Raw genomic sequence first — 27537 nt, forward strand, 5'->3', positions numbered from 1 at the left:
TCGTCACACACACATTCCAGCTAGCAGGAAGGAGGGAGGCAAAGGACGTGACTAGCTGTCTTACGGAAAGCTCCTGGAAGCTGCTATTTAGTGCTTCATTGGTCAAAACTTGGCCAAAATACATCGCTTCAAGGGTAACCCAGAAAAGTCATTTTTATTCTGAGCGGCCCTGTGCTCAACTAAAATGCGGGCATTCCATAAAGGTGTAAGAAAGGAGAATGGTTTGGGGGGCGGAGGACGGGCACAGTTCTTTAGGGAAGCTTTATTTATGTCTATCCAATTCGGCAAACATTTAGTGAGCAACTATTAGGAGCCAGGTACTGGCGGGACAGGTCCTGGAAGTATCCTCCCTGGCGAGCCCTTATCCTCTCCTTGCTGTGCTCCCTCTGATGAGGCAATCATTTCCTCTCCTCCTTCGGATCTGATTTGGCTTTGCAGAGATAGAATTAAAAAAAAAATATTTTTATTTATTTATTTATTTATTTATTTTTTGCAGGGCCCCTGAGTGGCTGTCAGTGGAGCGTCTGTCCGACAGGGCATGATCTCAAGGTTTGTCAGTCCGAGCCCCGCATCGGGCTCCCTGCTGTCGGCACAGAGCCCACTTCAGATCCTCTGTCCCCGCCCCCTCTCTGCCCCTCTCCTGCTCACGCTCTTTCAAAAATAAATAAAACGTTTAAAAAACAATGAGAACAAAGGTTGTTTTTTTTTTTTGTTTTTTTTTTTTTCTGCTAGGCCTACCTCCGGATGTTGAACTCTGATGGTTAAGTGATTCTGTTTTACCCGCCTGATGCTTTGATTCTTTATGAAGAATCCCCTGGCCTCCATTTAAATTACCTCCAGGCCTTGAGGGTGAATCATCAATCAGTATTAAATCTCTCAGAGTCAGAGTCAGTCTCTTAAAGCTAGAAGGGTCTCAGGGAGCGCTGAGCCTGAAGCCCTCTGTAGACACAGGAGGACCCGTCAAGCCCAGAGGCGGGCAGAAGCTTGCCAGGGCTCTCAGGTGCCCGGGGTTCGCGGCCCTCCAGCCCCCACTGCCGCCCACCACCGATGGCTCCTGGCAGAGATCAGCACGCTGGGCAATCCCGGGCCTCAGTCACACGTCACCCAGGCAGTGCTGGGGGAGGAGGTCGTAACTGACTGACGTAGCTGACGCTTCATCCCGTTCCTTAATCCCCAGGTGACCTGTCCCAGTTCTGCAGATGCGCATTTCTGAGCCCTGCGTGAGGAAAAACTCAGATTTGGATTTGTATCCTCTTGCTCCCTGGGCCCCTCCCCCACCTCTCCCTGCTCCTCCCTCCCAGCCGCCTCAGTGTCACCCGGGCAGCCCTTGCCTACCAGTACTTTGCTACCGCTGGGTGCAGGGGGAGGGCCAGGGTGGCTCGGCCCCCTGCCCATCGCAACCTCTCCCGGGGAGGCCCCCACCTGTGACTTGTTGTCCTGGAAGTGACACTCCCAAGTCATAAATGATGGAGTGTATGGAGGCAGGATTATCCCTCTACTAGGGATAACGGCTTGGATGCCAGTGACCTCTCTTGAGTGGGAAGGAAGGGCTGAAGTCAGGCCCCGGGGCGCTGGGGATCAGCCCGGCCCTGACACACCGGGGGAAGGCGGTCTCAGAGGTGCCCCGGCCTCTCCCCTGCCCCCTGCCAAGGGACAGGGTGCTAACTGCCGGCCATACCACCTCCCGCCTTCATGTCCCAGCAGAAGGAATGGGGTGGAGTGAGGGATGGGGTGAGGCTCCCTTGATGGGGCGGGGTGGGGCGAGGGGAGAGCCTGCCAGACCAGAGGCAGGACCCTGGTGGGATCTGAAGGGACAGAGCAGCCCCACCAGAGAGAGCATCGCCCAGAGAGAGAGCCACTACCCTCAGCCTCCTTTGCCGACGGGCATCACCCACCCCCCACCCCCACTCCCCGGCGAGCCTGGCTCCTTCCTGGTCCCTCCCTGGCCCCTTCCCTGCAGCACCGTCCCTGGTCCCTGTCCCCAAAGTGGTGTCTAAAGGGCCAGGAGTCAAGAGCAGAAGCGCAGCCGCCTTACCCACCAGCCAGCGCCCTGGGCACCCCTGGGGCCTCCGGCCTGAATCCTGGGGCGCTGCAGCCGGCGGCCAGAGCCGGGCCCTCCGTGTGCCAGCACAACACATGTACAGATGGGGCGGTGGAACAGGTCAGGAAATGAAGAGTAAGGGGGCATCGCGATCCCACAAGCACAAAACCAGCCCCCTGCCTGCCTCTCCCCCGGGGAAACGGATCCGGGTTCCTCTCACTCAGGGGCTTGGCATCTGGCCCCCGGGGTGAGTTGGGGCTCTCTGAGCCCTCTGGTCTGGACCCTCCTTTAATGCACCGGGTGGGGGGTGGGGCACACGTGTCGCTGAATGGTGGGGGGGGGAAGGGTGGGGGCTCATTTTGTTCCCCCGGGGGGCGGGGGGGTGTTGGGCGCCCCCCCCCCCCCCCCGCCTCCCCCCCCCCCCCCCCCGCTTTGTTGCTGCCGCATCTGTCTCTTGTGCAGTTCAGAATTCCTCGCAGAAAATCTAACGAAAGGAGAAAAGCACGTTTTCAAGCCCGAACAAGAAAGATGCTTCCCGGAAGTTATGACGTCATTGCATCTGGGGGCACTGCGCTTTTGCGGTGAAGAAAAAGGATGGTTAGTATTCCTGTTAGATGCAGACTGGTGGGCGGGTGGCCAATTTCTCGCGCATCATCCTAAGTGGAAGGCGTAGCTGCTTCTCCGCCCAGCTATTTTCTCCTGGAGTTCATTTGCAAAAAAACTTGCTCTGAGTTTTCCTGCAGGAAAAGAACGGACCCTATTATTTTATGAGAAGGGGAAACAGGCCACAAATCCCTGGTCCTCTTGGCCCTCGTCTACCACACCCTTCCCCATCCCTGGCCGCGTGGCTGCCCGGGAGGAACCCGCTGGTCAATGCTCACCCCCACAGGACGGCGTGAAACACTCCCCTGACTCCCAGCTCGCTTACGGGTAATGTTTCCAGGGCACAGACGAGAGTGGGGTGAAGCGCGTTTCCAGGTCCCGCTCCCCAACAGACCCGTCCTAATCTGGCGCGTTTTGGATGCGATGGGAGTGACATCATAGGTCCGGCTACAAATATGGCCCCAGGTCGCCAGCAGACTGAGCCCCCCAAAATTGTAGAGCCAGAGGTCTGTTGGGCCACCTGTCAGATCGACCCTTAAGGCCACAGACACAGCCTCAGTGGGGATCCCCCTGGAGCATGTTCTCCTACTGTTTCTTCCTCTGTTTCCCAATCCTTATCAGAAACCTCAGCGTCTCAGGTCAGGGGAGGGCTGCAGGGAGGTGGGATTAGACTTGGTCAGTGAATCTTTTTTTTTTTTTTTTTTTAATTTTTTTAATGTTTATTTATTTATTTTTTTTAAATTTTTTTCAACGTTTTTTATTTATTTTTGGGACAGAGAGAGACAGAGCATGAACGGGGGAGGGGCAGAGAGAGAGGGAGACACAGAATCGGAAGCAGGCTCCAGGCTCCGAGCCATCAGCCCAGAGCCCGACGCGGGGCTTGAACTCACAGACCGCGAGATCGTGAGCTGGCTGAAGTCGGACGCTTAACCGACTGCGCCACCCAGGCGCCCCTTAATGTTTATTTTTGAGAGAGAGAGAGAGCGGGGGAGGGGTAGAGAGAGAGGGAGACACAGAATCCAAAGCAGGCTCCAGGCTGTCAGCACGGAGCCTGACGCGGGGCTCGAACTCACAAACCGTGGGACCATGACCTGAGCCGAAGTCAGACGCTTAACGGACTGAACCACCCAGGCGCCCCAGCCTGTGTTTTCTTTTTTATGCTACGTGAGAATATCACCCATGACAGAGCCACGGCCTTTGGTCTTTGAATGAGCTCGCGCTTGAGGAAAAGTGTTCGATATTCCAGAGACGGTACCTGTTCCTTCCTCGCCCGCGTGAGTCAGGAATCCTTGTCTCTGGTAGACGGAGTATACCCCGTTTCCTCGACTGAGAATTCTACTCTGGAAATAAACACATTTGTGCGCCTGACTTGGATCCTCTGTTCCCCTCTCTCTGCCCCTCCCCTGCTTGCCTGCTCTCTCTCAAAAATAAACACTTTCCGGGGCGCCTGGGTGGCTCGGTCGGTTAAGCGGCCGACTTCGGCTCAGGTCACGATCTCACGGTCCGTGAGTTCGAGCCCCGCGTCGGGCTCTGGGCTGACAGCTCGGAGCCTGGAGCCTGCTTCCGATTCTGTGTCTCCCTCTCTCTCTCTGCTCCTCCCCCACTTGCACTCTGATTCTCTCCCTCTCAAAAAAAATTGAAGAAATAAATAAGCATTTGTTTTTAACCAAGATGCCGATTCGAATTCAGTAGATCCGAGACGGTCAGAGATTCTGGCTTGTAACCAGGTCCCTGGTGACGCGAGGCCGCCGGCCTGTTCCACGGAGGGAAGGCGGTGTCTCCCCATGTGTGGTCCTCAGGCCGTCTGCATCGGAGTCCCTGGAAGCACCTGGGCAGAATCTAGGGGAGGACCCCCCGGCACCCGCACTTCAGTAAAAGCCCCAGACGACTCCGGTGCAGACGGACGCCGGTGAGCAGCTGCTGTAGGGACGAGAAACACGGTCACTCGTGGCAGAGCCGAGGTTGAAATGGCCCATGGGCTTGTGCCGCTGCCGTGTGCGATGGTGTGCTCCTTCTGTGCCCCCACGTTTTGGCCTCCTGACTCCCCAGAATAGGTCCGCTTCGTGGGATGGCTACCGTAATTAGCCAATAAGGTCAGATCTTGGTATAAAGAGGCCCTAGGGGGGAACTGTGGCCTGAAGGAAAAATGACTCAGGAGAGCATCGGAACCCGGGGCAGGATGGGGAAGGACCCTCACCCTGCTTTGTTTCATGGAGCCTCCCCTGTACCTCCAGCACTCGGCCCAGAGCAGCAGCCACCTGGGCAGGCAAGGAGGCCAGGGGACCCACGGGAACCGTGCACAGCCGGCAGGCAGGAGTCCGGGTGCCGACAGGAGATGCAGCCTTGGGGGCTGGGCCAGCCCTGCGGGTCCCCCATAAAGCACTGCCGAGAAATGCAGGCCAACCCGGCACACGCTGCCCCTGTCCCAGCCCCCAGCAGGATCCACACTGGGTGCCCCGCCCCCGCCTTCTCCCTCTCCCCCTTCGTCCCGGGAATATGTGGGGCGCACCTGCTAAATGTTGAGTGGGCACTAAAGAGAGAAGAGCCAGCAGAGGTCACAGGGTACGGGCCGACACAGACAGCTGAGCAAGCTCCTAGATCCGCTGTGACGAGTGCGGCAAGGGTGGTGGGGTTGTGTGCTGCGGTGCAGGGGGAGGGGGCTGCTGGAAGCGGCAGTTGCCCAGAATCAGTTCTGGAAGGTGGACAGTTTGATGTGCTAAGGCGGAAGGTCTTTCCACCCGTAAGCAGCACGGCACCGGGGCACTTAGGCTGAGCGGGGGCTAGGGGAAGATGAGGCCAGAGAGGCAGGCAGGGGCCAGATCAGGAAAGGCTTTCTGAGTCCTGCCAAGGAGGCTGGCTTTTCCTCTCGCAGGAGCCCCCCATCGGGTCGTCAGCAGGGGAGCCTTGAGTGAGGTCCCCGAGGCGGCCGTGAGGAGGAGATCCTGGAGAAAGCATGCACGGCTGACCACCTTGGAAAGAAGGGCCGTGTTGGTGAATCAGTCCTGCGCTTGAACTAGTAGAGGTTTTGGTGGACTGAAGTGCCCGTCACGGGCCAGTTTTTCTCTTACTGCCCTTCAAACCCCGTTTGAAAAAAAGATATTGGTGCCCCGGATAGATCTGTTCAGTGAGGACAAAGAGGCCGTCCATCCACCACGAAGATGGAAATGTTAGCAGTGGTGGCGCCCAGCCCTCAGTTCATTTGCAAACAATTGACAGGGAAGATACTCCCCGCGGTCAGAGAAATGGTTAGTATAGTCATGACTAAAGAAAACAGAAAAAAAAACTGACCTTAAAAAATCCCAATGGGGGGGCGCCTGGGTGGCGCAGTCGGTTAAGCGTCCGACTTCAGCCAGGTCACGATCTCAAGGTCCGTGAGTTCGAGCCCCGCGTCAGGCTCTGGGCTGATGGCTCGGAGCCTGGAGCCTGTTTCCGATTCTGTGTCTCCCTCTCTCTGCCCCTCCCCTGTTCATGCTCTGTCTCTCTCTGTCCCCAAAATAAATAAAAAACTTTGAAAAAAAAATCCCAATAGGAAAGCAGGCAATGGACATGTACAAATCATAATGATACATATTGTTTTATTTTAGAGAGAGAGAGAGAGAGAGTGCATGAGTGGGGGAGAGAGGCAGAGAGAGAGAGAGAGAAACAGAGAATCCCAAGCAGGCTCCACACTCAGCACAGAGTCCGACACGGGGCTTGATCCCATGACCCTGGGATCATGACCTGAGCCCAAATCAAGTGTCAGATGCTCAGTCAACTAAGCCACCCAGGTGGCCCCCCGAAACAAATCACGATTTAAGATACATATTCTGTAGAAGCACAAAGGACATGAAATAAACACACAAACCAAAACACGTGAAAAATGTTTAACACAGTTCGTGATCAAAGTCACGGCCATGTAGGCACTGAGAGTTGGCGCTCGTCGCGTATCAAATTGGCGATATTTAAGAAGCTAACACGCAACTCTGGACTGAGAAGACTAGCGGTGTGGGCAGCCTCCCAGCGTCCCGGTGGGGGGCGGGGGTGGGGGAGGGAAACGGGGAAACTTTTCCGAGAGCAATTTAGACAATTAAACCCCAAAGCCATAACAGTGCCCTGTCTGTGATTTTGCTCCCAGGAGTCTATCTTAAGGGAATAATGAACGAGCCTGCAGGGATGGATGTACAAGGACACCGTAGTGCTATTTATGATAGGCCTAAATTGGAAGAGGTAAGTCATGGGTCGAGGCTAGCCCAGTTTGATAAGCTACGCTGCGTGGTGTAGGATAGACCACTGAGCAACCACTAGACGTGTGTACTGAAGCATCTTGAACCGATCGAGGGAAATGCCCACGAGGCATCTCACATAAAACCAGGATATTAAACCACAAAATCGGCAGGGTCCCAATTTTATTGTTTAAAATGGGCATACACTTAAATAAGTGTTAGAAGGGCACACAACCAAATGGGGGAGATTACGAGGATTTTCTTTTAATGCGATTTCCCCCTTCCCCTGTATTTTGCAGTTTTCTACAACGAATGTTTTCCTAATTACGTTTCAAAACTTAGTCTACGAAGCCTCCTCGCCCCATCGAGTGACACGGTCCTCAATGCCACAGCAGGTTGATGCTGGCCTCAAGCTGTGGTTTGGGGCAGGTGGGGTGGCAGGTGGCCCTTTATGGGCCAGGTTCGCAGAGTGTCACCGCATCATCGGTCCCCGCGGAGGGCCTGTGACCACAGAAAGGAACTCCACCAAACCCAAACTCACGTCTCCATATCTCAGCGTCCTACCTGCCAGGTCCCCAAATTACCCGCAGCCAGCCCCATTCCGTATGAAGGAAGTGCACTGGAAGGAAGGTTGCAGTTAAATTACTTACTCTTGTAAATTTTGCCCAAACCAAGGACTTTCTATAAACATTGCTAGAGGGGCGCCTGGGTGGCTCAGTCGGTTGAGCGTCTGACTTCAGCTCAGGTCATGGTCTCATGGTTCATGAGTTCGAGGCCCACATCGGGCTCTGTGCTGACAGCTCGGAGCCTGGAGCCTGCTTCGGATTCTGCGTCTCCCTCTCTCTCTGTCCCTCCCCCACTGGCGCTGCCTCTCTCTCTGTCTCTCTCAAATTAAAAAAACAAAACCAAAAGGCAGAGTTTGGAGAGCTTCCTGGTTGGTGAACACATGGGAATTTGGGGAGAGTGGTATCCTCAGAGAGGGCACGGGACCTCCTCACCCTTTCCCCATACCTTGCCCTACGTGTTTCTTCCATCTGACTGTTCCTTGTTTTTTTTTGTTTTTTTTTTTTTAATTTTTTTTCAACGTTTATTTATTTTTGGGACAGAGAGAGACAGAGCATGAACAGGGGAGGGGCAGAGAGAGAGGAAGACACAGAATCAGAAACAGGCTCCAGGCTCTGAGCCATCAGCCCAGAGCCTGACGCGGGGCTCGAACTCACGGACCGCGAGATCGTGACCTGGCTGAAGTCGGACGCTTAACCGACTGCGCCACCCAGGCGCCCCGGACTGTTCCTTGTTTAATGAATCGGTGATCTAGTACATGAGATGTTTTTCTCTGAATTCTGTGAGAGGCTCTAGCAAATTGATCAAACCCAAGGACGGGGTCCCTGGAACCTCTGATCTATAGCTAGTTGGTCAGAGGCACAGGTAACAGCCTGGGCTTGCGACAGGCATCTGAAGTGGGGGGCAGTCCTGTGGGACTGAGCCCTTACCCTGTGGGATCCGACACCATCTACACCAGGTAGAGGGCGTCAGAACTGAGTCGAATTGTAGTACACCCAGCTGGTGTCTGAGAATCGCTTATTGGCGGTGAGAGGAAGAACCACACGCGGGTCGGGACGGGCATTAGCATCATCAGATATGAAGCCAGCCCCTGAGGAGCTCAGGTTCTCGTTCAGAGCCCCAAACCTGCAGGACCCACAGCATTTTGTCCCAAGCTAGATTCCTAAGTCTTCCAGGGCACCAAATGAGCAGGGACCCTGGAGCTGGCCTCTGAGTCAGAAAAACTCTGGGTCTCTTAGAAGGTTGAACCCTACTCATACGAGGTCCTTGGAGTCACGGCTCTGGGGTCTCTGTCCGGGATGGGTCCTCACACACCTGAAAACTTGGCCGATGAGAGCAGGGCCTTCGTTCCTACTTTCCCAGTGGGGCAGTTGGAAGAGAAAATGGGGGAATCGGCACGTTTGTTCAAAGGACTTGCTGAAGTCTGAAGGCTCGGATCCCTGAGCTCTGAGTGGAAGCCAGACCCTTGTGGGGAAGGACAGACACAGGGAAGGTATTTTTCTTGGATTCCTGGAGTGGGTTTGGGAACCAAGGTCATCAAGTGGATGGAGATCATGATTTACATTGTAGTTGAGGAGCGGGTGGGTGGGTGGAAATTGGGGTCACCTAAGAGACAGAAGCCATGCAATTTGCTTCGTATATGGCCGGCCACTTCCCGAGCAGGAGGCTTTGTTCTATCACCCAGTTGTCTGCGCTGCCGGCAGGAAAGCAATTTGGGGCACTCATTTAGAAATCGACATCCTTCCTGCAGCAAATGCATACTCGCCCCGAGAAGGTTCTGGCTCATTACATTTCTCCGGGGACCAGAAACCTTCTCCCAGGCTTGCGCTCACCCAGCACGGCTCTTGCACGACTCAGGCAGGGACAGACGCAGGGCACACTGTTTCAGGACATAGATGGCCTTGTAGACGGCAAACGCCTGGCGGAGCCCTGCTTCCCCCCGCCCCCCCGCCCCCCCATTGCTGTGGCCCAGCCCCGCTCTCACTTCTTCCAGAGCTGAGGGATGGGGCTAGAAGCTGACTCTGTTGCCCATGTCAGTTGGGTCTTGCCCTCCACCCCCCACCTCTGGGGACATAGCCAGTGATAAATAGTATCACAATAAGGCCACCAGAGTAGTGGTGTCACGTGGGTTAAATCAATTCTTCGAACAGCCTCCTGCTTAGCGCACAAGCCCAGGCATGCAGGGTGCTTAGTGGACGGTTGGCCAATCGGTCTCTTTGATCCCCTAGATCGCCGAAGTGCATGCTGGGTCTTTTCAGACCACCGCTTTACACGCTACCTGGGATTACGCAGAATACCACCGGGTAAGGATTTTCGCAGTTAGGATTAATCCTGCTGGCCACCCTTCAAATAAATTCCGCAGCCAAGTCCTCTTCTGTTTCTCTGGAGAAGCCAAATCTGGACCATCAGCCCCGTCAGTGAGAAGGTGCTGAGCCCGAGGCCCGAGCCCCTACCCGCCACATACATAGATCTGTTTCTGTCATGGGCTTGGTTCAATGCAAAGCATTCGTGCAAAGCAATCGCTGAAGAGCTTAAAACATTTCTCCTCTTTCTCGTCTCCGCTGACCCCTGTATGTCCAGGGGGCCCCTGAGTCCCTCTGGAGATGTTTGGAGCTATTTATAAACGTGACACAGGATGATGCCTGGCTTGGCAAGTGGATCACACAGAACTTGAAGTTTTGGGAGGAGGAAACAGATACCCCGGTCCGAATCTGGCCATGATGTCATTTACCTTCTAGCTCGTGGTGGCCCGCTGCCCGGGAAACGCCACCTGATCCCTTGAGGGATCCAGGGCTCCATGGGAAAGTTCAGTCCCTGAGGACCCCAGCTGGTCGGTTTGGAAATGTCTGGACCTATAACACGCACGAGGGTTGGAGAAGACGCTAGCACTCGGTTTTCTTTGTCGAGTGATGCCCCCAGAGAAGCGCTCGTGTATTATAATGAAAACCAGAGTTTCTCTTTGCCTCACCCTCCTCTGCATTGTCCTTTTAGGCAAAAGCACAATCCAGGGCAGAGCAAGATGCTTTATGAGTTTCAGACTTCAGACCCAGGTAGTCTATAACTGCATTCTAAAGATGCCCCCGGATATAATTTGGAACCCTTTGTGGTGATTTAAAATTTTTGAAATGTTTATTTATTTTTGAGAGAGAGAGAAAGAGAGAGAGAGAGAGAGCGCTAGCCGGGGGGGGGGGCAGAGAGAGAGGGGACAGAGGGTCCCATGTGGGTTCTGCACTGACAACACAGAGCCTGACATGGGGCTCGGACTCACGAAATGGGAGATCATGGCCTGAGCCAAAGTCGAACGCTCAATCGACTGAGCACCCCTGGAACCCTTTTTGGTGATTTTAAAAGAATCACAGATGATACCTTAGATCTAGATAATAGGAATATTAAACAAGATTGGAACCAGGCTGGCATGTCATTTAAAAAAAAATTTTTTTTTAATGTTTATTCATTTTTGAGAGACAGAGCATGAGTAGGGGAGGGGCAGAGAGAGAGGGAGACACAGAATCCGGAGCAGGCTCCAGGCTCCGAGCCGTCAGCACAGAGCCCGACGCGGGGCTCGAACCCATGAACCGTGAGATCATGAGCTGAGCCGAAGCCGGACGCTCAACCAACTGAGCCACCCAGGCGCCCCTCATTTTTTTTTTTAAAGGAAAATATAGTAGATCCCGAGAAACTGTAGGTCTGTGTGACATTGCTTTCCAGAAAACTCCTGAGATTCATCGTTGAATATATGATTTCGACTATGAGGAAAAGCAAAAGGAGATTTCTGGGAGTCTGCACTCGTTCAGAAAGAGCAGGTAAGTCATGCCAAAGTGATGCTATTGCTTGTTCAGATTGTGGTGCTCAGTCAATACCTCCGAGGGATCCCGCAAGGGCGTTTGGTCTGTTTCATATGGCATCCGACATAAAACCCTATGCATGAAATGGAGAAATGTGGGTTGGGTAGTGACACGCTTGGACAGGTGAGAGATGGGTTGCTTGAACAATGATGTTTGGAAACTGCATTGATATCGTAGAGGGTGGAGTATTCTGTTCTAGCTTCTCAATGTTTGGAAATGGAAAACCTGCTTGCTAAATTCGTAGGCACTTCGAAAGTGACAGGGCAACTAGTCGGCAGACAACCAAACTTGACATCCAAGCTTGACAGCCTGAAATGGCGGGCTCAGATCAATGCCTGGTGGGCATCAATGCCAACCAGGATGAATGCCAAGGTTGGATTTAGATTTTTAAATGCGAGAGAAACACGTTGGCAATTCATGAGAAGAATCACTGGGGAGTTAAATAGAACACATTGCGGCGTGATTAAAAGAGATACACAATCCCGCACCACCTTCCTGAAGCATCCGTGTCAAGATCATGTTCAAGCCATAGTACATGAAAATCAGTTTTCACCTAGTTTCTGTTAGTCCGCATCTCAGTTCAAGTCTGGGCTCTGCATTTTAAGATCGGGAACAGTGATGAATTCTGGAACGTTGAGCTGGGTGACCAGAATAAGGAGGCGTGTGGAATGCCATACCAAGGAGAGTGAAGGAAACTTGTTTTAGAGTTTATTTATTATTTTGAGAGAGAGAGAGCATGAGAGTGTGTGCTTGTGTGCACACAGGCTGGAGAGGGGCAGGGAGAGAGGGAAAGAGAGAACCCTAAGCAGGCTCCCCACCATCAGCCCAGAGCCCGACACAGGGCTCGAACTCATGAACCGTGAGATCATGATCCGCACTGAAGTCGGACGCTTAACTGACTGAGCCACCCAGGCTCCCCAACAAAGGAAACTTTTTCATTTTTAAAACATGTGTTTTAGTTTTTTACTGCAGAAGAACAAACCCGTGTTATAAAAATTGGGAAAAGTAAGGAGCAGTGGAGAAGAGACACTCGTCTTCTCCCCAGGGAAGAGTTGCTTTTATACTGGAGAAGGTGAGGCCTGTGGAGAGGGGGAGGGGGAGCAGGGTGGAGGGAGGGGGACACTTGGTTGAGAGTCAGGGCTTGGCCTCTGAGGTTCCGTTTCCTCCTTATCCAAGTGAAGGGCTTGATTAGGTGACCCTTCAGGCCACTTCTAATGTCGTCAATGACTTACTGATAGGACGGGACTGTCTCCTAAACACCTGAAGGGCTGGGAGGTAATCCAAGATTGATCGACACACTTCCAGGTTCCCGAAGATAAAACTAGAATCAGAAGGACAGGTAAACTAAGAAAACTCGGGATAGTTTATTATTAATTAAACATTCATTAGGGGCGGCCTGGGTGGCTCAGTGGGTCAAGCGTCTGATTTCGGCTCAGGTCACCATCTCACAGTTTGGTTCCTGAGTTCGAGCCCCGCGTCGGGCTCTGTGGCTGACAGTGCAGAGCCTGCTGGGGCTTCTCCGTCTTCCTCTCTCTCTCTCTCTCTGCCCCTCCCCTGCTCGCTCCCTCACTCTCTTAAAAATACGCAAATAAACTTTAAAAAAAGTGATTTACTAAAAATACGCAAATAAACTTTAAAAAAAGTGATTTACGTTGAAATTGCTGTCACAGCTGCAGCCTTGGAAGGTAAGAACTCCCGAACGAAGTGCAGGGAGAGTGATGCATCGGACGGTCGTGCTTGGTCCCCGTTCTCATAGTCACGGGCTGCTGGGAAGGAAGCAGGGGGCCCTTCAGAGCTGTTCCCATAGCCCCTCCCGGCACTTCCCCAGCCACTAGTGGCCTGTGCCCCTTCAGGCTTTCACTGTCATCCCTGCCTTGACCCTGTGTCCTCGAAATGTTCGTCCAGCTCCGGTTTCTTCTCAAATGCCCCTCTTCAGAGAAGCCTTCCTCCCACTTTATATTTTCTCCCACACCAGGAATCCTTCTGTCAACTCGGCCACTTGTGGGTTCCCTTTGTCCGCGTGGAGGGCAGGCTTTGTTCATGTTGTAACATCTGTTCCTACACCGGTGCTGACCCCACATCGGAGGCTCGGGCCGTATTCATTTTTTGAGAGAGCGTGAGTGGGGGAGGGACGGAGAGAGAGAGAGACACAGAATCTGAAGCAGGCTCCAGGCTCTGAGCTGTCAGCACAGAGCCTGACGCGGGGCTCAAACTCACGATCATGACCTGAGCCCGAAGTCGGATGCTTACCTGATTGAGCCACCCAGGTGCCCCTCTTTGACCTTGGTTTCTGACACAGGGCTCTTACATCCCTTGGAATTTCTTGGATGATACATGTGTCTGTTCTTTTTTTTTTTTTTTTTTTTTTTTTAGAGAGAGAGCGCCTGGGGGAGAGGGGCAGAGAGAAAGAGACAAAGAGAGAGAGAATATCTCAAGCAGGCTCCGCACTCAGTGTGGAGCCCAATGGAGGGCTCAGTCCCACGACCCTGGAATCATGACCTGGGCCGAAATCAAGAGGAGGACGCTTCACTTACTGAGACACCCGGGTGCCCCTGGAGTGTCTGTTGTTCTAATGAGGTGACTCTGAGTGGGCTGCTGGAGAGCTTCAGGATGGAGGCTGGTGACCCGCAAGACCAATCTAAGACCACGATTAGAACCTTGCAACGTTCGGCCCTGCCTGCCATCCTCTGGGAAGGGGAGAAAGGCTGGAGGTTGAGTTAATCATCCGTCTTGCCTACATGAAAAAGTCTCTACAAAAATCCCAAACCTAGGGGGTTCGGAGAGTTTCTAGGTTGATAAACGCATCTATATGCCAGCAGAGGCACACTCCAGCTCCATGGGGACAGAAGATCCTGGACTCCAGACCCTTCTGGATATTGCCTTATGTGTCTGTTCACCTGGCTGCTCATTGATATCCTTTATCATACCCTTTGTAACAGACCATCAAATGTGAGTACGTGTCGCCCTGAGTTCTGTGAGCCATTCTATCCCGCAAATGATCAAATCCAAGGAGAGGGGTCACAGGAACCTCTGATTTGCAGCCAGGTGGCACAGAAGTTGTAGGTAACTTGGGGACAGGTGGTGACCTGCGACTGGCCTCTGAAGTGGGGGCCATTTACGGGACTGAGCCCTTAACCTGTGGGATCTGAGGCTGACTCCAGGTAGATAATATCAGAACTGAATTGTAGGACACCCAGCTGGCGTCACAGAATTGCTTGGTGTGTAAAAACCTATGCATGTTGGTGTCAGTAGAGTTCTGAGTGTGGTGGTCACGTGAGAGTGAAAGAGAAACACACAGGGCGTTTTTCTCCAACTGGTCCCCTCCCTTCTCCTTCTCCTTGTGACCTGGAAGCTGTGTGTTGGGATGGCCTTGGGGCGGCTGTGTCACAAGATGGGGAGATCCAGGGTCCCTGACTCACTGCTGGGAGGACAGCCCCCTCTTTGAGTGAGAAACAGGCTTCTATTGTTTTCGAATATGGAGATTTTGGAATCTGTCTGCTGTAGAAGCTGGCCTGACCAGGTAGGAAATGCTCACAGGAACTACTACCCTTCTGCAGATGAGATGAACGGTGAGTAAAAACTTTAGCAAATATTCTTGTTTTTCTAGAGGGCGAGGATTGATACCTAGGATTCCATCTAAAACAAAACCCTAGGGGTACCTGGGTGGCTCAATCGGTTGAGCATCCGACTTCAGCTCAGGTCATGATCTCGAGGTTCATGAGTTTGAGCCCCGCGTCGGGCTCTGTGCTGACAGCTCGGAGCCTGGAGCCTGCTTCGGATTCTGTGCCTCCCTTTCTCTCTGCCCCTCCCCCACCTGCCCTGCGACTCTCTCTCTCAAAATAAGTAAACATTAAAAAAATTTTTTTAAAGGAAACTATATTTCTATCTGTTTCACCCGTTTAAGCTCCCTTGGTCAGACTTTCTTTAGCAAAAGATTTCCATGTGTTTTCTTTAAGACGTAAAATGTCAAAGCTTCTAGCATTTACGGAGTGCTTGTGAAGCCCTCCGTGTACGTCTCACTGAATCCTCCACAACGTCTCTGTGACACGAGTGTTATCATTCCCATCTCTCAGGGTTTGGCAGCTTAGGCTCAGAGAGGCAGACGCCTCGCCCAGGGGCGCGCTGGGAGTAGGTGGGGAAGCTGGGTGTTCAGCCCAGCTCTGTCCAACTGCAGGGCCCTACATACTAACTGGTAAGCGACCTCACTGATCTAAATCAGTCTTCCACTAAACAACCGAATCCCCAGCAAGGGTTTTCTGTGGTCCACACCTAAGCAGCCGGTCACATTTCGGGCCCAATTCAATTTGTAAGAAAGTTCTTCTTCATCCGGGGATGAAAACTGCCTCCCAGGCCGCCAATAAATGCTTAATGAATCGAGCCACCACGGTTCTACACTAGAACCACTATATTATGTATGCATCTTTCCATTTTAAGAAGTCAAAGGATCTGTACGGGAAAAGGAAACAGCCCAAGAAGAGGTGCCCACCAGCCATCACTGACTGCAGAGAGAGGTGCTTATTATAAAGTCGTGTATTTCGACATCATGGCAAGGACGGAAGTGCAGTGCTGGCTACTGATGTCCCTGCAGTCCCCTTGTGCCGGACTTTCATTGCTGTTACAATTTTTAGGGGCGCCTGGGTGGCGCAGTCGGTTAAGCGTCCGACTTCAGCCAGGTCACGATCTCGCGGTCCGTGAGTTCGAGCCCCGCGTCGGGCTCTGGGCTGATGGCTCGGAGCCTGGAGCCTGTTTCCGATTCTGTGTCTCCCTCTCTCTCTGCCCCTCCCCCGTTCATGCTCTGTCTCTCTCTGTCCCAAAAATAAATAAACGTTGAAAAAAAATTATTTAAAAAATTTTAAAAAATGTTTACCCATTATTGAGAGCGAGCGAGAGAGAAACACGGAGTGTGAGTGGGGGAGGGGCAGAGAGGGAGACGGGATCTGGATCAGGCTGCAGGCTCTGAGCGGTCAGCACATAGCCCGACGCGGGGCTCGAACTCACGAACTGCGAGATCATGACTTGAGCTGAAGTCGGTCGCCCAACCGACCGAGCCACCCAGGCGCCCCTCATCGCTATTTTAATACCCTGTATCTCTAAATTATGTATCTGAAACGTCTTTATTGGGAATCATGAACAACAGTGCTCTCCTGGTTCATCTTTGGGGTTTATGTCAGGTAGGCTCTCCCAGAATATATATATATATATATATATATATATATATATACTCATTTAATGAGTAAAATGAAAGAGAAAATTCTGGTCCCAGCTCTGACAATAAGTGTATGATCTTGCGAAACTTATTTACCTTCACTAAATGACCTTATAAAAATTTTTTTAATGTTTATTTTTGAGAGGGGGGAGGGGCGGAGAGAGAGGGACACAGAATCCGAAGCAGGCTCCAGGCTCCGAGCTGTCAGCACAGAGCCCGACATGGGGCTTGAACCTGTGAACCAGGAGATCATGACCTGAGCCGAAGTCCGACACTTAACTGACTGAGCCACCTTCACTAAATGACCTTATAAACGTATTCTGGGTTTTAAAGACTAGAGGAATGTGGAGTAACCAATATTTAAGCAACGTCAGGAGATCCATGAAAGGAGATGTGTTGCATCTACTCCCACCCACTCCTGCCAACAGGGATTCAAATTTAACTTTGTAGCAATGATCAGAAGGTTCAAACACTTTTTCTCTACTATCTACACTTTTCCACCAAGAGTCCTTTGCTCCACTGTGTACTTGTGCTTATTAATCTCTAATATTGAGAAGGTAGCATGCCCAGTTCACAAGATCACAGTCGCTCTGGACACCAGCTCCAAGTTTGGGACGCCCCAGGTTTGATAATTCCTTAGAAGAACTCACAGAACTCACTGAAAGCCAATGGTTGCAATATAATGGCAAAAGGAAGCGTTGCGTGGGGCAGTCCGGGAAGGTTCCAGAAGCAGGGCTTCTGGTTGTTCCCTCCCCATGGTGTCACGGGCAGTGCTAACTGCTCCCAGCAATGATGGGTGACGTTATTTGTGGAATATTGCCAACCAAGGAAGTTCACCCACGCCTCAGTCTCTATGGGGGCTCCTTCGTCAGCTGTGTATGTAGCTGGTCTCAGTTTCCAGATCTTTTGGAAGTTGAGCTGATATTGCAGGACTTAAAAGCACCCCTCACAAATCACATTGTTAGACATTCTGGTAGGGTCCAAGACGCCCAAGCAAACAAAGACACTCAGCGGTCAGGACATTCCAAGAGCTTGGAGATTACCCACCAGGGGCTGAGAGCAAAGGCCAGGCCTCCTTCTGGGCCAGGTTAAGTCCTTACTATGCCTGTGGAAAAGTTTTCTTTTAGAGAAGTTTGTGAAGGCCAATGTTTACAAACTGTCTTGGCTTTTTTTTTTTTTAAGTTTATTTCTTTATTTTGAGGCGGATTGGGGCAGAGAGAGAGAGAGAGAGAGAGAGATTGAGAATCTCAAGCAGGCTCCTCACTGTCAGCTTGGCACCTGGCGTGGGGTTCGAACTCACAAACTGTGAGATCATGAGCTGAGCTGAAACTAAGAGTCAGACGCTTAACCCCCTGAGCCATCCAGGTGGCCCTAGAATATCTCGTTTCCTGTCTGAGACTCAACAGAGTCCACTGCATCATCAAAAAGCAAATGCATTTTGAACATCCACCATGGTGCTTGGAAAATCCTGAAAGTTTACCCTGCCATTCTGAGCCCTGTCTCATCTATCGGCAGACATGTTTACGTGCCCCAGCAGCCCAGGCTAGATGAGGCAATGGAGGTGTTATCGCCCCTTCACCACATAGGGCTGAAGCTTTAACCTGGCTTCTGACCAGCCATTTTCGTCATGGTTGCCAACTCCCAGGGTTCTGAAACGAAGGCATGACGAGATGTGCCGCGATGTCAGCAGCCACACAATCAGTAGTTGACTTGCAGTTCACTCAAGTCCCTTTCACATATGCGCTTTCTCCTCTCCAGGCTCAGAAAATGGGCAACTCTCTGACTCTCCTGAGTCACGTTTTTGGGCGATAAAGTTTAATCGGCTCTGAAAGTTGAGTGGACTTTGCCATCACAGTGGATCTCCAGAACCGGCCAAGTCTATGCTGTGGACTGAACCGTGTTCCCTCCAAATTCTTATGTTGAAGCCCTAACCCCCCCTGAGCCGACTCAGACAGTAGAATTCCCCCAAAGCGGTCAATGTGACTCTCTTACAAATTCAGAAAGAACGTGTTTCAGAGGTTCATTTAAACTCTCAGGGGAGAGATCTGCACGATGGTGAAGGCTGTTCTCTGTCAGGCTTTGAAAATGAGCAGCTTACGTGGGCTACGCTCATTGCCTCACGACTCACATACTATTTATTTATTTTTTAAGGTTATTTATTTATTTTGAGACAGAGAATCCCAAGCAGGCTCCACGCCGTCAGCTTGGAGCCTGACGTGGGGCTCGAACTCACAAACCGTGAGATCGTGATGTGAGCTGAAATCAAGAGTTCGACGCTTCACTGACTGAGCCACCCAGGCACCCCACACACTATTTATTAAAAAAAATATATATATATATATATTATTTAAGTATAGGTGACATACAATGTTATATTAGTTTCAGATGCACAAAAGTGACTTGACAATTCTAAGATTTGGCTTTTATCTCATCTCTTCATTGAAACTTCATTTCTGAAGCTCATTCAACTCTTGCCAGTCTGATTTTTTTTTTTTTTTTCCAGCCGTCACTATCCTAAGTTACTCGGCACACGGTCATCCTGGGCTGCTGCTTTCTGATAAAAAAGAGCTCCCGTCTCCTGGTTGCTTATTAAATGCACATGCAAATTCCATTACTTCACACACTGTAATTGTATCCAATCCTCACAAGACCTTGCTACCGCATCTATTTTGTGCCTAAGGACACTGAAGCACAAGGAGGTTAAGGTACTTGACCAAGGTCACATAGGGGCAAAGCCAAGATTCAAACTCAGGCAATCTGGCCCCAGTGCCCGGTACACTTACTCTCCGTACCACATTGTCCCCACCCTCTTTATTCTCTGCCTCAGGGTACCTGGCCAACTGCTCCTCAGCCAAATTCCTTTTGTCTTAATCATCCCTTCTAGTAACATGCACGTTAACTCTGGAGTTGGGGGCGTGCTTGGGTTCTAGTTTTATTGGCTACTTACTACCCACGTAATCTTGGTCAAGTTTTTTGTTTTATTAGGGCTAGTCCTCAGTTTTACCATCTCTAAAGTGGATGTAATAAGTCTATTTGACAGAGTTGTTTTGAGAATTAATTGCGATAATGTGAGCAGAAAGCCTGATATTAGTAGGCATTTGTTAGATACCTGAGCGTATAGTTTGCCTCACGAACACGAGATGGGGCTTCTTTCCCTGGGATCCATTAGCTGGCACGGGGACAGGATGACAGGCAGGCAAATGTCTTGTGTGTACATCTATTTTTTTCTGGGGAAAGAGCCTATAGCTTTATTTATATTCCCAGAAGAGTATGCGACCCCCACCCCCTCCAACTGGAAACCACTGAATGCTAGTGGGCCTGGAAGTTGAGTCCTGAGTCTTTCACATTTCCAGACCTGGGTCTTTTAGGTTTCCTCCCCCGAGCACAGTGCTGGACACACAGCAGGCTCTCCGTGACATGCATGAAACCGAATTCGACTGCAGTTCGGCAGTGGATGTCAAGGCCTCGGATGGTGGGGTCCCTCGTGTTGCCAACCCGTTTTCTTCCATACAAAGATGCCCACCGTGAAAAGATTTCCCAAATCGCTTCTTTTGTCCAACAACAATAATCCAAAGCGGACTATTCCAAATGTTGCATTGGAAAAGGACTCTAGTGACATCACATCACGCTGTAACATCTACGGTTGGCGGAGTGCCACCTGGGTGGAGGGGGTGGCTGTGTGCACGGCAAGTCTGTATTGGCCCTCTTCGCCCTTCCCTCACTCAAACACCGTGACACAATAACGGCTGCCATGTAAAGAGTGGAAACACAAGCTATTCATTCTTATTTTTATCCATCTACTTGGGGATTGTGATGCCCACCCTCAATTCAAAAAGGGCTCAAGTGTATTTAGATATCGGTTTCCCATTGAGATATTTAATATATCTTGCCTTCCTACGTAAGATCTGTGAGGTTTACGTTACATACCCCTGCGAGTCTCACTGAATTAAAAAAAAAAAAGTTTACATGCTACATCAATTCGGAAGAATTAATGATTTTCAAACCAAAAAGGACTCATACATGAAGAAAGGATTCATAATGGGTTTAAGTGAGCATCCAAAATACACCATGCGATAGGATAAGATCAGTAAAAGAGGCGACCCAAAGGAAATTAAAACAGAACAAAGTGATGGGAGGTTGGTGCACGAGAGTGGGCCACACGTTTGCCCCTGTCTCTGAACTTGACACACTCGAAGCCAAGCAAAACCACAGAAGTTTCAGTGCCCAAATGGTGAAAAATAAGTCAATGCGTCAACAGAGGACCCAGACAGATTTCTCCTGTGAGATTTCACAAGGGGATCATGGGTAAAGGGGCAGACAGGGCATTTCGACTCCCTTGCATGGATTTAAAAGAAAGTCGCATCTGGCTGTTTCTTGGAGAATCCACCCGCGAAGCCAGTGCTCTAACACCACATATAACGCCTCTGTGAGACACCAGAGAAATGCTCTTGAAGCACACTTGTCCCATGGGTTGGCTAGAAAACAAGGAAAAGATTTAGAGGGGGGAAATAATCACTTAGAGCGATGGAGTGAGTGCATACCCATTAGGCAATCCTCCATGAAAAATATGTTCTTGTTCCCAAGCCTAATAGAGTTGGGGGCTCTATTCTCTGGGGTGGGGTGGGGGACCTGGAATATAGATTTTCTATGCTGCTTACCTAAGTGGACAGTAGAATGTCCATCCTTCCATGAACATTATGAAGCCGCAGGGGGAAAAAAAAAAGGCATCCTGGTCTACACGGGGGTGGGCTGACAGAGTATATGCAGGTAGGGCCAAGATTTCTTCAGAAACACACACAAATAGGCAACCTGGGGCTCAGCGTTCAACATCGTGGAGCACTCTTGCAAAGCAGGCGTTACCAATGCAGCCAGATGAGACTGTGTTCTGACAAATTGCCATGGTAATCACACTGTGTTTCTGGATTTGATGGCGTATTATCTAGTAGTCAAGGTAATTGGGGGTATTTTTGTTTCTTTGCTAGATGGGACCAAGCGTAGGAAGATCAGGGACAGGGGATTGCTCCGGAGGGGGCCAGAGGCTCTGTGCTAGAAGTCAAGCAAAGAGAGAGAGAAGGAGGCGGGGAGAGGGAGGGAGAAGAGGGAGGAAGAGCTTGTAGAGCTGTTCAGCGAAAGAACTAGAACAGTCGGTGAAAGGCAGCAGAGGTGGAGGAAGGGCAGAGGACATAGGGGTGGCCACAGCATGAATGTTTGTGTCCCTCTCAAATTTGTATGTTGAAACCAGTGCCCCCCACCCCCTGCCCACTTATGCTCCTTACTTCCCACCCTTCCAGTTGGTATTAGGAGATGGGGCCTCTGGGAGGTGATTCGGGGCTGGAATCACCTCAGCCCTGGATGGGCTGAGACAGGGGTCTCTCACCTGACAGCCCGCCCCAGGGCTGAGGTGCCGCTCAGAGGAGCTCAACTAGTGGTCAAGCTCAGGGTCTGTGGTCAGTGGGTCCTGGAGCAGAAGCTCTAGGCCTGTTCTCGGTAAGTGAAGGACTCTGGGTGGTTTCCCATCCCCTTCGTGGGACTCCCGAAGCCGCTGGCCAGGAAGGAGTCTAACTTCTCTTCTGCAGAGAGATCGTGCAAATGGCTGGCGTTCTCTGCACGGCCACCCTCTGCCTGTTAACGGGGCTGCAGGCTTCTCGGTAGGAATTCAAGCTACACACCGTGTTTCATCTTTTCATTCTTCCCGTGGCTGGTAGGGCTTTGAGAGAGAAGGTTATGCCGACCAGGAACAATCCAGGCAAACAAATGCTTGGCCTAGATCTTGTTCCTGTGAAAGGAATTCTCTGTGTGTGCTTTTGTGTATGACAATTCCTGGCTACGTTTGTTGTAGACAAGGAGGGAAGGAAGGCAGTTAAACAGTCCTGAGGTGTCCTGGGGGATTTTTTTTTTTTTTTGATGTTATTTTTCTAGACTCTCTTATTTAGAGTCTGGATGAGCCCACAGCTCTGACAGCTCTTTCCCACGCCACGGGCCAGGCTTCCCCTTCAGCTGAGGATCGGGGGAGGCCTTGTGGGTGTAGCAGCTCAGCTAGGCCTGCCCCTGACCGTATAGACCCCTGATCTGATCAGGTCCTTGCTCTCTGCAGGGCCGCCAAGGGGAGTTGGTGCTTGTGAGCGTGCCCCCAACTGGGCTGATAAGGTGGCGGGTGAGAGGACGGGCACAGGAAATACGGCCTGATAGACGTGATCACAACAGCGAGTGATTGCGCGTGGGGCACCCGGTCACAAAGATGACATTTTGACCGGGACTGGGAGAACGGACATGCCGTTAGCAGGAACTGGGACTCCAGAAGAAGGGATGGGCGGGGCGAGGACGGTGGTAGATACGACGAACCCTGAGCTCGAAGTGGTAGCCAGCTGGGCGCGAGGGGAGGACGGACGGTGACCTGGAAGGCGGTGTGGCCCCCAGAGTGGGGGCGGGGCACCGGGGCATTGATGCCGTGATGCAGAGGGGTCACCGCTGCTATGCGATCCCTCGTGCGGGGGGGGGGGGGCATGAGGAGAGCGGAGGGGAAAGAATGGGGGGAATCCGTGGCTTAAAAAAGGAGACGGAGAAATAGGAAGCTGGCAAGGAAACTGGGAAACCCATCCGAGAGGAGGAGTCAGGACCGTCCGGTGTGTTGAACAAAGCGCCTAATTGCTCGGCAGGCTGGAAAACACAGGTGTGGAGCTCTCAGAGGAAGAATAGCCACGGAGACCGCCACTGCCCTGGAGCCCTGGGTGTGCGGCCCCCATCCCTGACTCGGCTGGCTCTGGTCCCTGGGGTTTCTCCGAGCGCTGTGGCCACTGCTGCCCCAGGAACTCAGCCTTGAAACTGACACCGCGGCCAGAGAGCCTCCTGTTCCCTGCTTCCGATGCAACAGGAAACCCTGATGGCAAGCCTCGGGACAGGAGTATCTGATGAACAGAGTTTAGGGTCTCATAACTGCACTCCAGCCGCAGGAGAGGGTCTGGGAGAATATCTAGCGTTTGTAGCTTCTCCATTGGGAGGTGGAGTTGTAAAAAGGGCAGGGTGGACGGGCGACTTCTGAGTATGTTCGTGTTTGGAGAGGGGGTGGAGGGGAGGGCTCCGGAGAACTGGGAGCAGAGCCCATGACCTGAAAAGAACATCTTCTCAGAAGAAAGGACAAGTGAAGTGGAGAGAGCTCTTGGAAGACGGCCTCCCTGCGCTAAAGAAGGACGAGGTTATTGACCCAGGATGGGGTGGCACCCTGAGGGGGAGATAGTGCCAGATGCTTGGGGAGGGCTCTGGGAAGCAGGGAGCCCAGAGAATCAGCCATGCATTTTTGTGACCAGACTGAGTCACTAGCAGGTCTTTTTTTTAAATTTTTTTTTTAACGTTTATTTATTTTCGAGACAGAGAGAGACAGAGCATGAACAGGGGAGGGGCAGAGAGAGAGGGAGACACAGAATCGGAAGCAGGCTCCAGGCTCTGAGCCATCAGCCCAGAGCCCGACGCGGGGCTCGAACTCACGGACCGCGAGATCGTGACCTGAGTTGAAGTCGGACTAGCAGGTCTTAATAACGAATCTGTACGCCTATGTAGCAAATAGCTATTATTTTCCTATAGTCTCCCAGGATTCAGCATTGCTTTCTATTGGCTCCCCAGTCACCCTGGTGGAGAGGCTCTCCCAGGGCTGCCTCTCACTGAAGCCTCCCTCTGCCAAAGTCAAGGGGGCAGATCTTCCCCCTCTTGTCCATCCAGGCCCCTGCAGCCTGGCCTCAGAGGTCTCCTTGAGGCCTGCCTGTTTTCCACTTTCTCTGTGTCTTCTGTGAGCTTCTTAGGCCATTCCTAAAATTTCCCTCTTGCTTAAGAAACCAGTTCCCAGGGGCACCTGGGTGGCTCAGGCGGTTGTGCGTCCAACTTCGGCTCAGGTCACGATCTCATGGCTCACGAGTTCAAGCCCCGCATCGGGCTCTCTGCCAGCTCAGAGCCTGGAGCCTGCTTCGGATTCTGCGGCTCCCTCTCTCTCTGCCCCTCCCCTGCTTGCGCTCTGTCTCTCTCTCAACAATACATAAGTATTAAAAAAACAAAAAGCAGCTCCAAGTCCACAACGTTTGCCACAGTTGTATCTTGTAACCACTGTTACGGGTCCTAACCCCACCTGCAAATATGACGGACACTCTCATCCACATCGGCAGCTTTCTGTGCTGTATGAACAGACTATTCTTTTTTTTTTTTTAATTTGTTTAATGTTTATTTTTGAGAGAGAGAGAGAGACAGAGTGTGAGTGGTGGCGGGAGAGAGAGAGAGAGAGAGAGAGAGAGAGGGAGACAGAATCTGAAGCAGGCTCCAGGCTCCAGGCCATCAGCACAGAGCCCGACGCGGGGCTCGAACTCACAAACTGTGAGATCGTGACCTGAGCCGAGGTCAGATGCTCAACCGACTGAGCCACCCAGGCGCCCCGATTGTATTCAAATTCTTAACAGCTTAAGATCAACATACTTAAGATCAACTATATCCCACGTTTTTATCCCTCTTACACGTGCTGTCAAATTAGAACATTCTCATCTTGTTCTTCTTAGACACAAAGACAAACCTCCACGTGGGCACACACAGTTTTGTGTGCCTATCACTCCTCCTTCTGAGGAGTCACTCCATCCTTATTCCCTGGGCTGTCAATCTCAGCCTGCCACCCTATCCCCATCGACAGAGATGGGCACGTTTCCCAGGCTTGGCCGATCATGTCACTTCCTACACCTGCCAACGGCTAAGCATGTGACCAGAGAATCTTTGTTCTCTTATGCTGGTGGTCCTCAGCTAAGACAACATAAGGCTACAAGGGGTTCTTCCTCAGCTATGTGGAAGAAGTCCATTTACATTGGGGGGCGGGGCCCGGGCCCCCCAAGGCCAGCCCCAGGAGGAAAGCAGAGCTCAAAGACAGAAAGAAATAGAATCCCAGTGAAATTGACTGGGACTCTGGGTTTAGCTCAGCCAGAGTCAGTAAATGTCCTTTCTGTTTAAGCCGGCTGAATTGGTTTTTATCACCTCCAAGTGGACGAGCCCTGATGAATAATAACACTTTAAAAAATTAGAATCAAAGTAGCACGCTTAAGTGTGCACAACAGGTAAAAGCAAAACAAATCGGGGCACCTGCGTGGCTCAGTTAAGCGTCCAGCTCTCGATTTCACGAACCATGTGATCAGACCCCGTGCGTTGGGCTGCATGCTGACAAGGCATAGGACTCTCTCTCTCCCTCTCTCTCTGCCTCTCCCTCACTTGGGCGTGCTCTCACTCTCAGATAATACACTTAAAAAAAAATAAAACAAATCATTCCTAGTTCTATTTTTCAGCTATACAAACAACAAAAAACAAAAAAACCCAGCACATTACCTTGTAAAGTAGGACCACAAAGCACTCAGGGAAGTTAGCTGCTGTCCTTTTCTTGCAGGGGTGAAGTTTATTTCTCTCTGAATCTGGGCTGGACTTGTGGTTTATTTGAGTATTAGATGCAGGAGAAGAGATGTATATGACCTTCCCAGGCCTTCCAGCTTGCCATTACCGTCTCAGAAGACAGGGGCGAGTGGAAAAGCCAGTCTAGCCTCCTGAGGATGAGGCCACAGGGAGGGGACCAAACGAGGCCAGTGCACAGCCAGCCCCACCAGCAGGCACGCGAGGCCCTCATGAGCTCGACTCTCCCTCCGGCTAAAGGCCACTGTGCGGTGAGTCTAGAGCAGCAAGGCGAAACCGGAACTGCCTGGCTAGCCCACAGAGTTGTGAGAAACAAGCAATCTTTTTGTAATGTTAAACCACTAAGTTTTGGGGTGTTTAATCACGCAGCCAAGGCTGAGACAGCTTGCGTTCTGCATTTTTCATACAACTGCACATTGTCATTTCCCCCCAGGTTATTAATATATTTGTTACCATTCTTTGGGTCGCAACCATCCCAAACCACCCCTGGCCACTTCCACAAAAGTGAAATGCATTAGAAGGTTCCTGGGGGGTGTCTCAAGGATCAAAAGGCAAAGTTGGGGAAGAGAGAAGTCAGGGCCGCTGTGGGGAGGTCAACAGCCAGGGCTCATGCAGTGGTCCATCCAGAAAACTGCCCTTAACAATCCAGGGGTAATGACTCCTGGACTGCTCATTTCAAGTTCTCAGGACAGTCTGACTTGTCCCATTTGGGCAGTGTCGACCTCTGGATCAGTCGGCTTCCATGAGGGGCTGGGGCAGAATATGAAGGAAGACAGAAGCAAAAATAGCAGATGAAGGGGCGCCTGGGTGGCTCAGCCAGTTATGCATCGACTTCTGCTCAGGTCATGATCTCATGGCTCACGAGTTCAAGCCCCGTGTAGGGCTCTCTGCCAGCTCGGAGCCTGGAGCCTGCTTCAGATTCTGCGCCTCCCTTTCTCTCTCTGCCCCTCCCCTGCTCGCACTGTCTCTCCATCTTTCAAACGTAAACATTAAAAAAAAAATTTTTTTTTTTAAAAAGAGTAGATGAAAAAAAAAATAGGTGAATGGAGGAAAACCCATTACGGAAGCCAGACCGGTGTAACTCACTCATGGATGGCCTAGGCCTGTTTTTCAACTGTTTTAAGTATTTTGATTTTCCAAAGCCGCTTTCGAATCTTTTGTGTTACGAATGTATCAAGGCTCCTTTTAACGGAGGGTTAGGATCTGCGTGGGGCCACACTTGAACCTGTAACGGCTGCAGCAACATTGTTTGCTGCCGCACGAGGCAACTGAATCTGTCCAGGCTTTTTGTACAGACGTCTCTGAGAGGGTGGATTGGCGGGTTTAATGAAGTTGAAAAAAATGTTTGGGGTGCCGAGAAGAAAGGAATTCGTACTAACACGTGGAAAGGGGCTAAACCCACAGTAACAGGTGCTGCGTGAACACGGGAAGGAAGCAGGAGCGACCGCGGGGGCTCGTTTCTGGGAGACGAGAGCAGCGCAGGGGTGTCAGGAGGGGAGCGCAGAGGGTGCGACCCCGGGGGGGGCTGCACCGTTCACTGGACGGGGCAGCAACCCCAGCCCCTAACTGACGCCTCCCGCGGTGGCGGGCGCCTGGGACGGCGCCTACTGGGGACGCGCGGGCGCCTGGGCCGGGTGGGCCGGGGACGCGGGCCTG

General features: G+C 51.7%; 1 protein-coding gene and 1 long non-coding RNA gene across 3 annotated transcripts in view; both read left to right on the plus strand.

Moving 5' to 3' along the window:
* Positions 1–1768: 1768 nt before the first annotated feature.
* LOC121023226 (uncharacterized) lies at positions 1769–7619 on the plus strand. Of its 2 annotated transcripts, XR_005787304.1 has the most exons (6): positions 1769–2288; positions 2504–2638; positions 2785–2971; positions 4372–4553; positions 6759–6850; positions 7146–7619. It is a non-coding gene; the product is annotated as an uncharacterized LOC121023226 (long non-coding RNA). The 2 variants fall into 2 exon arrangements; XR_005787305.1 differs by lacking the exon at positions 4372–4553.
* A 7111-nt stretch (positions 7620–14730) lies between these two features.
* The window catches only part of CCSAP (centriole, cilia and spindle associated protein), a 37016-nt gene continuing 24209 nt past the window's right edge, over positions 14731–27537 (plus strand). The window contains exon 1 of the mRNA XM_040464918.1: positions 14731–14775. Coding sequence (XP_040320852.1) covers positions 14731–14775 — 45 coding nt within the window. The remainder of the gene's footprint in view (positions 14776–27537) is intronic.

Source organism: Herpailurus yagouaroundi, unplaced genomic scaffold, assembly GCF_014898765.1.
Source record: "Herpailurus yagouaroundi ecotype Mexico unplaced genomic scaffold, PumYag 530, whole genome shotgun sequence".
NCBI classification, from domain to species: Eukaryota; Metazoa; Chordata; class Mammalia; order Carnivora; family Felidae; genus Herpailurus; species Herpailurus yagouaroundi.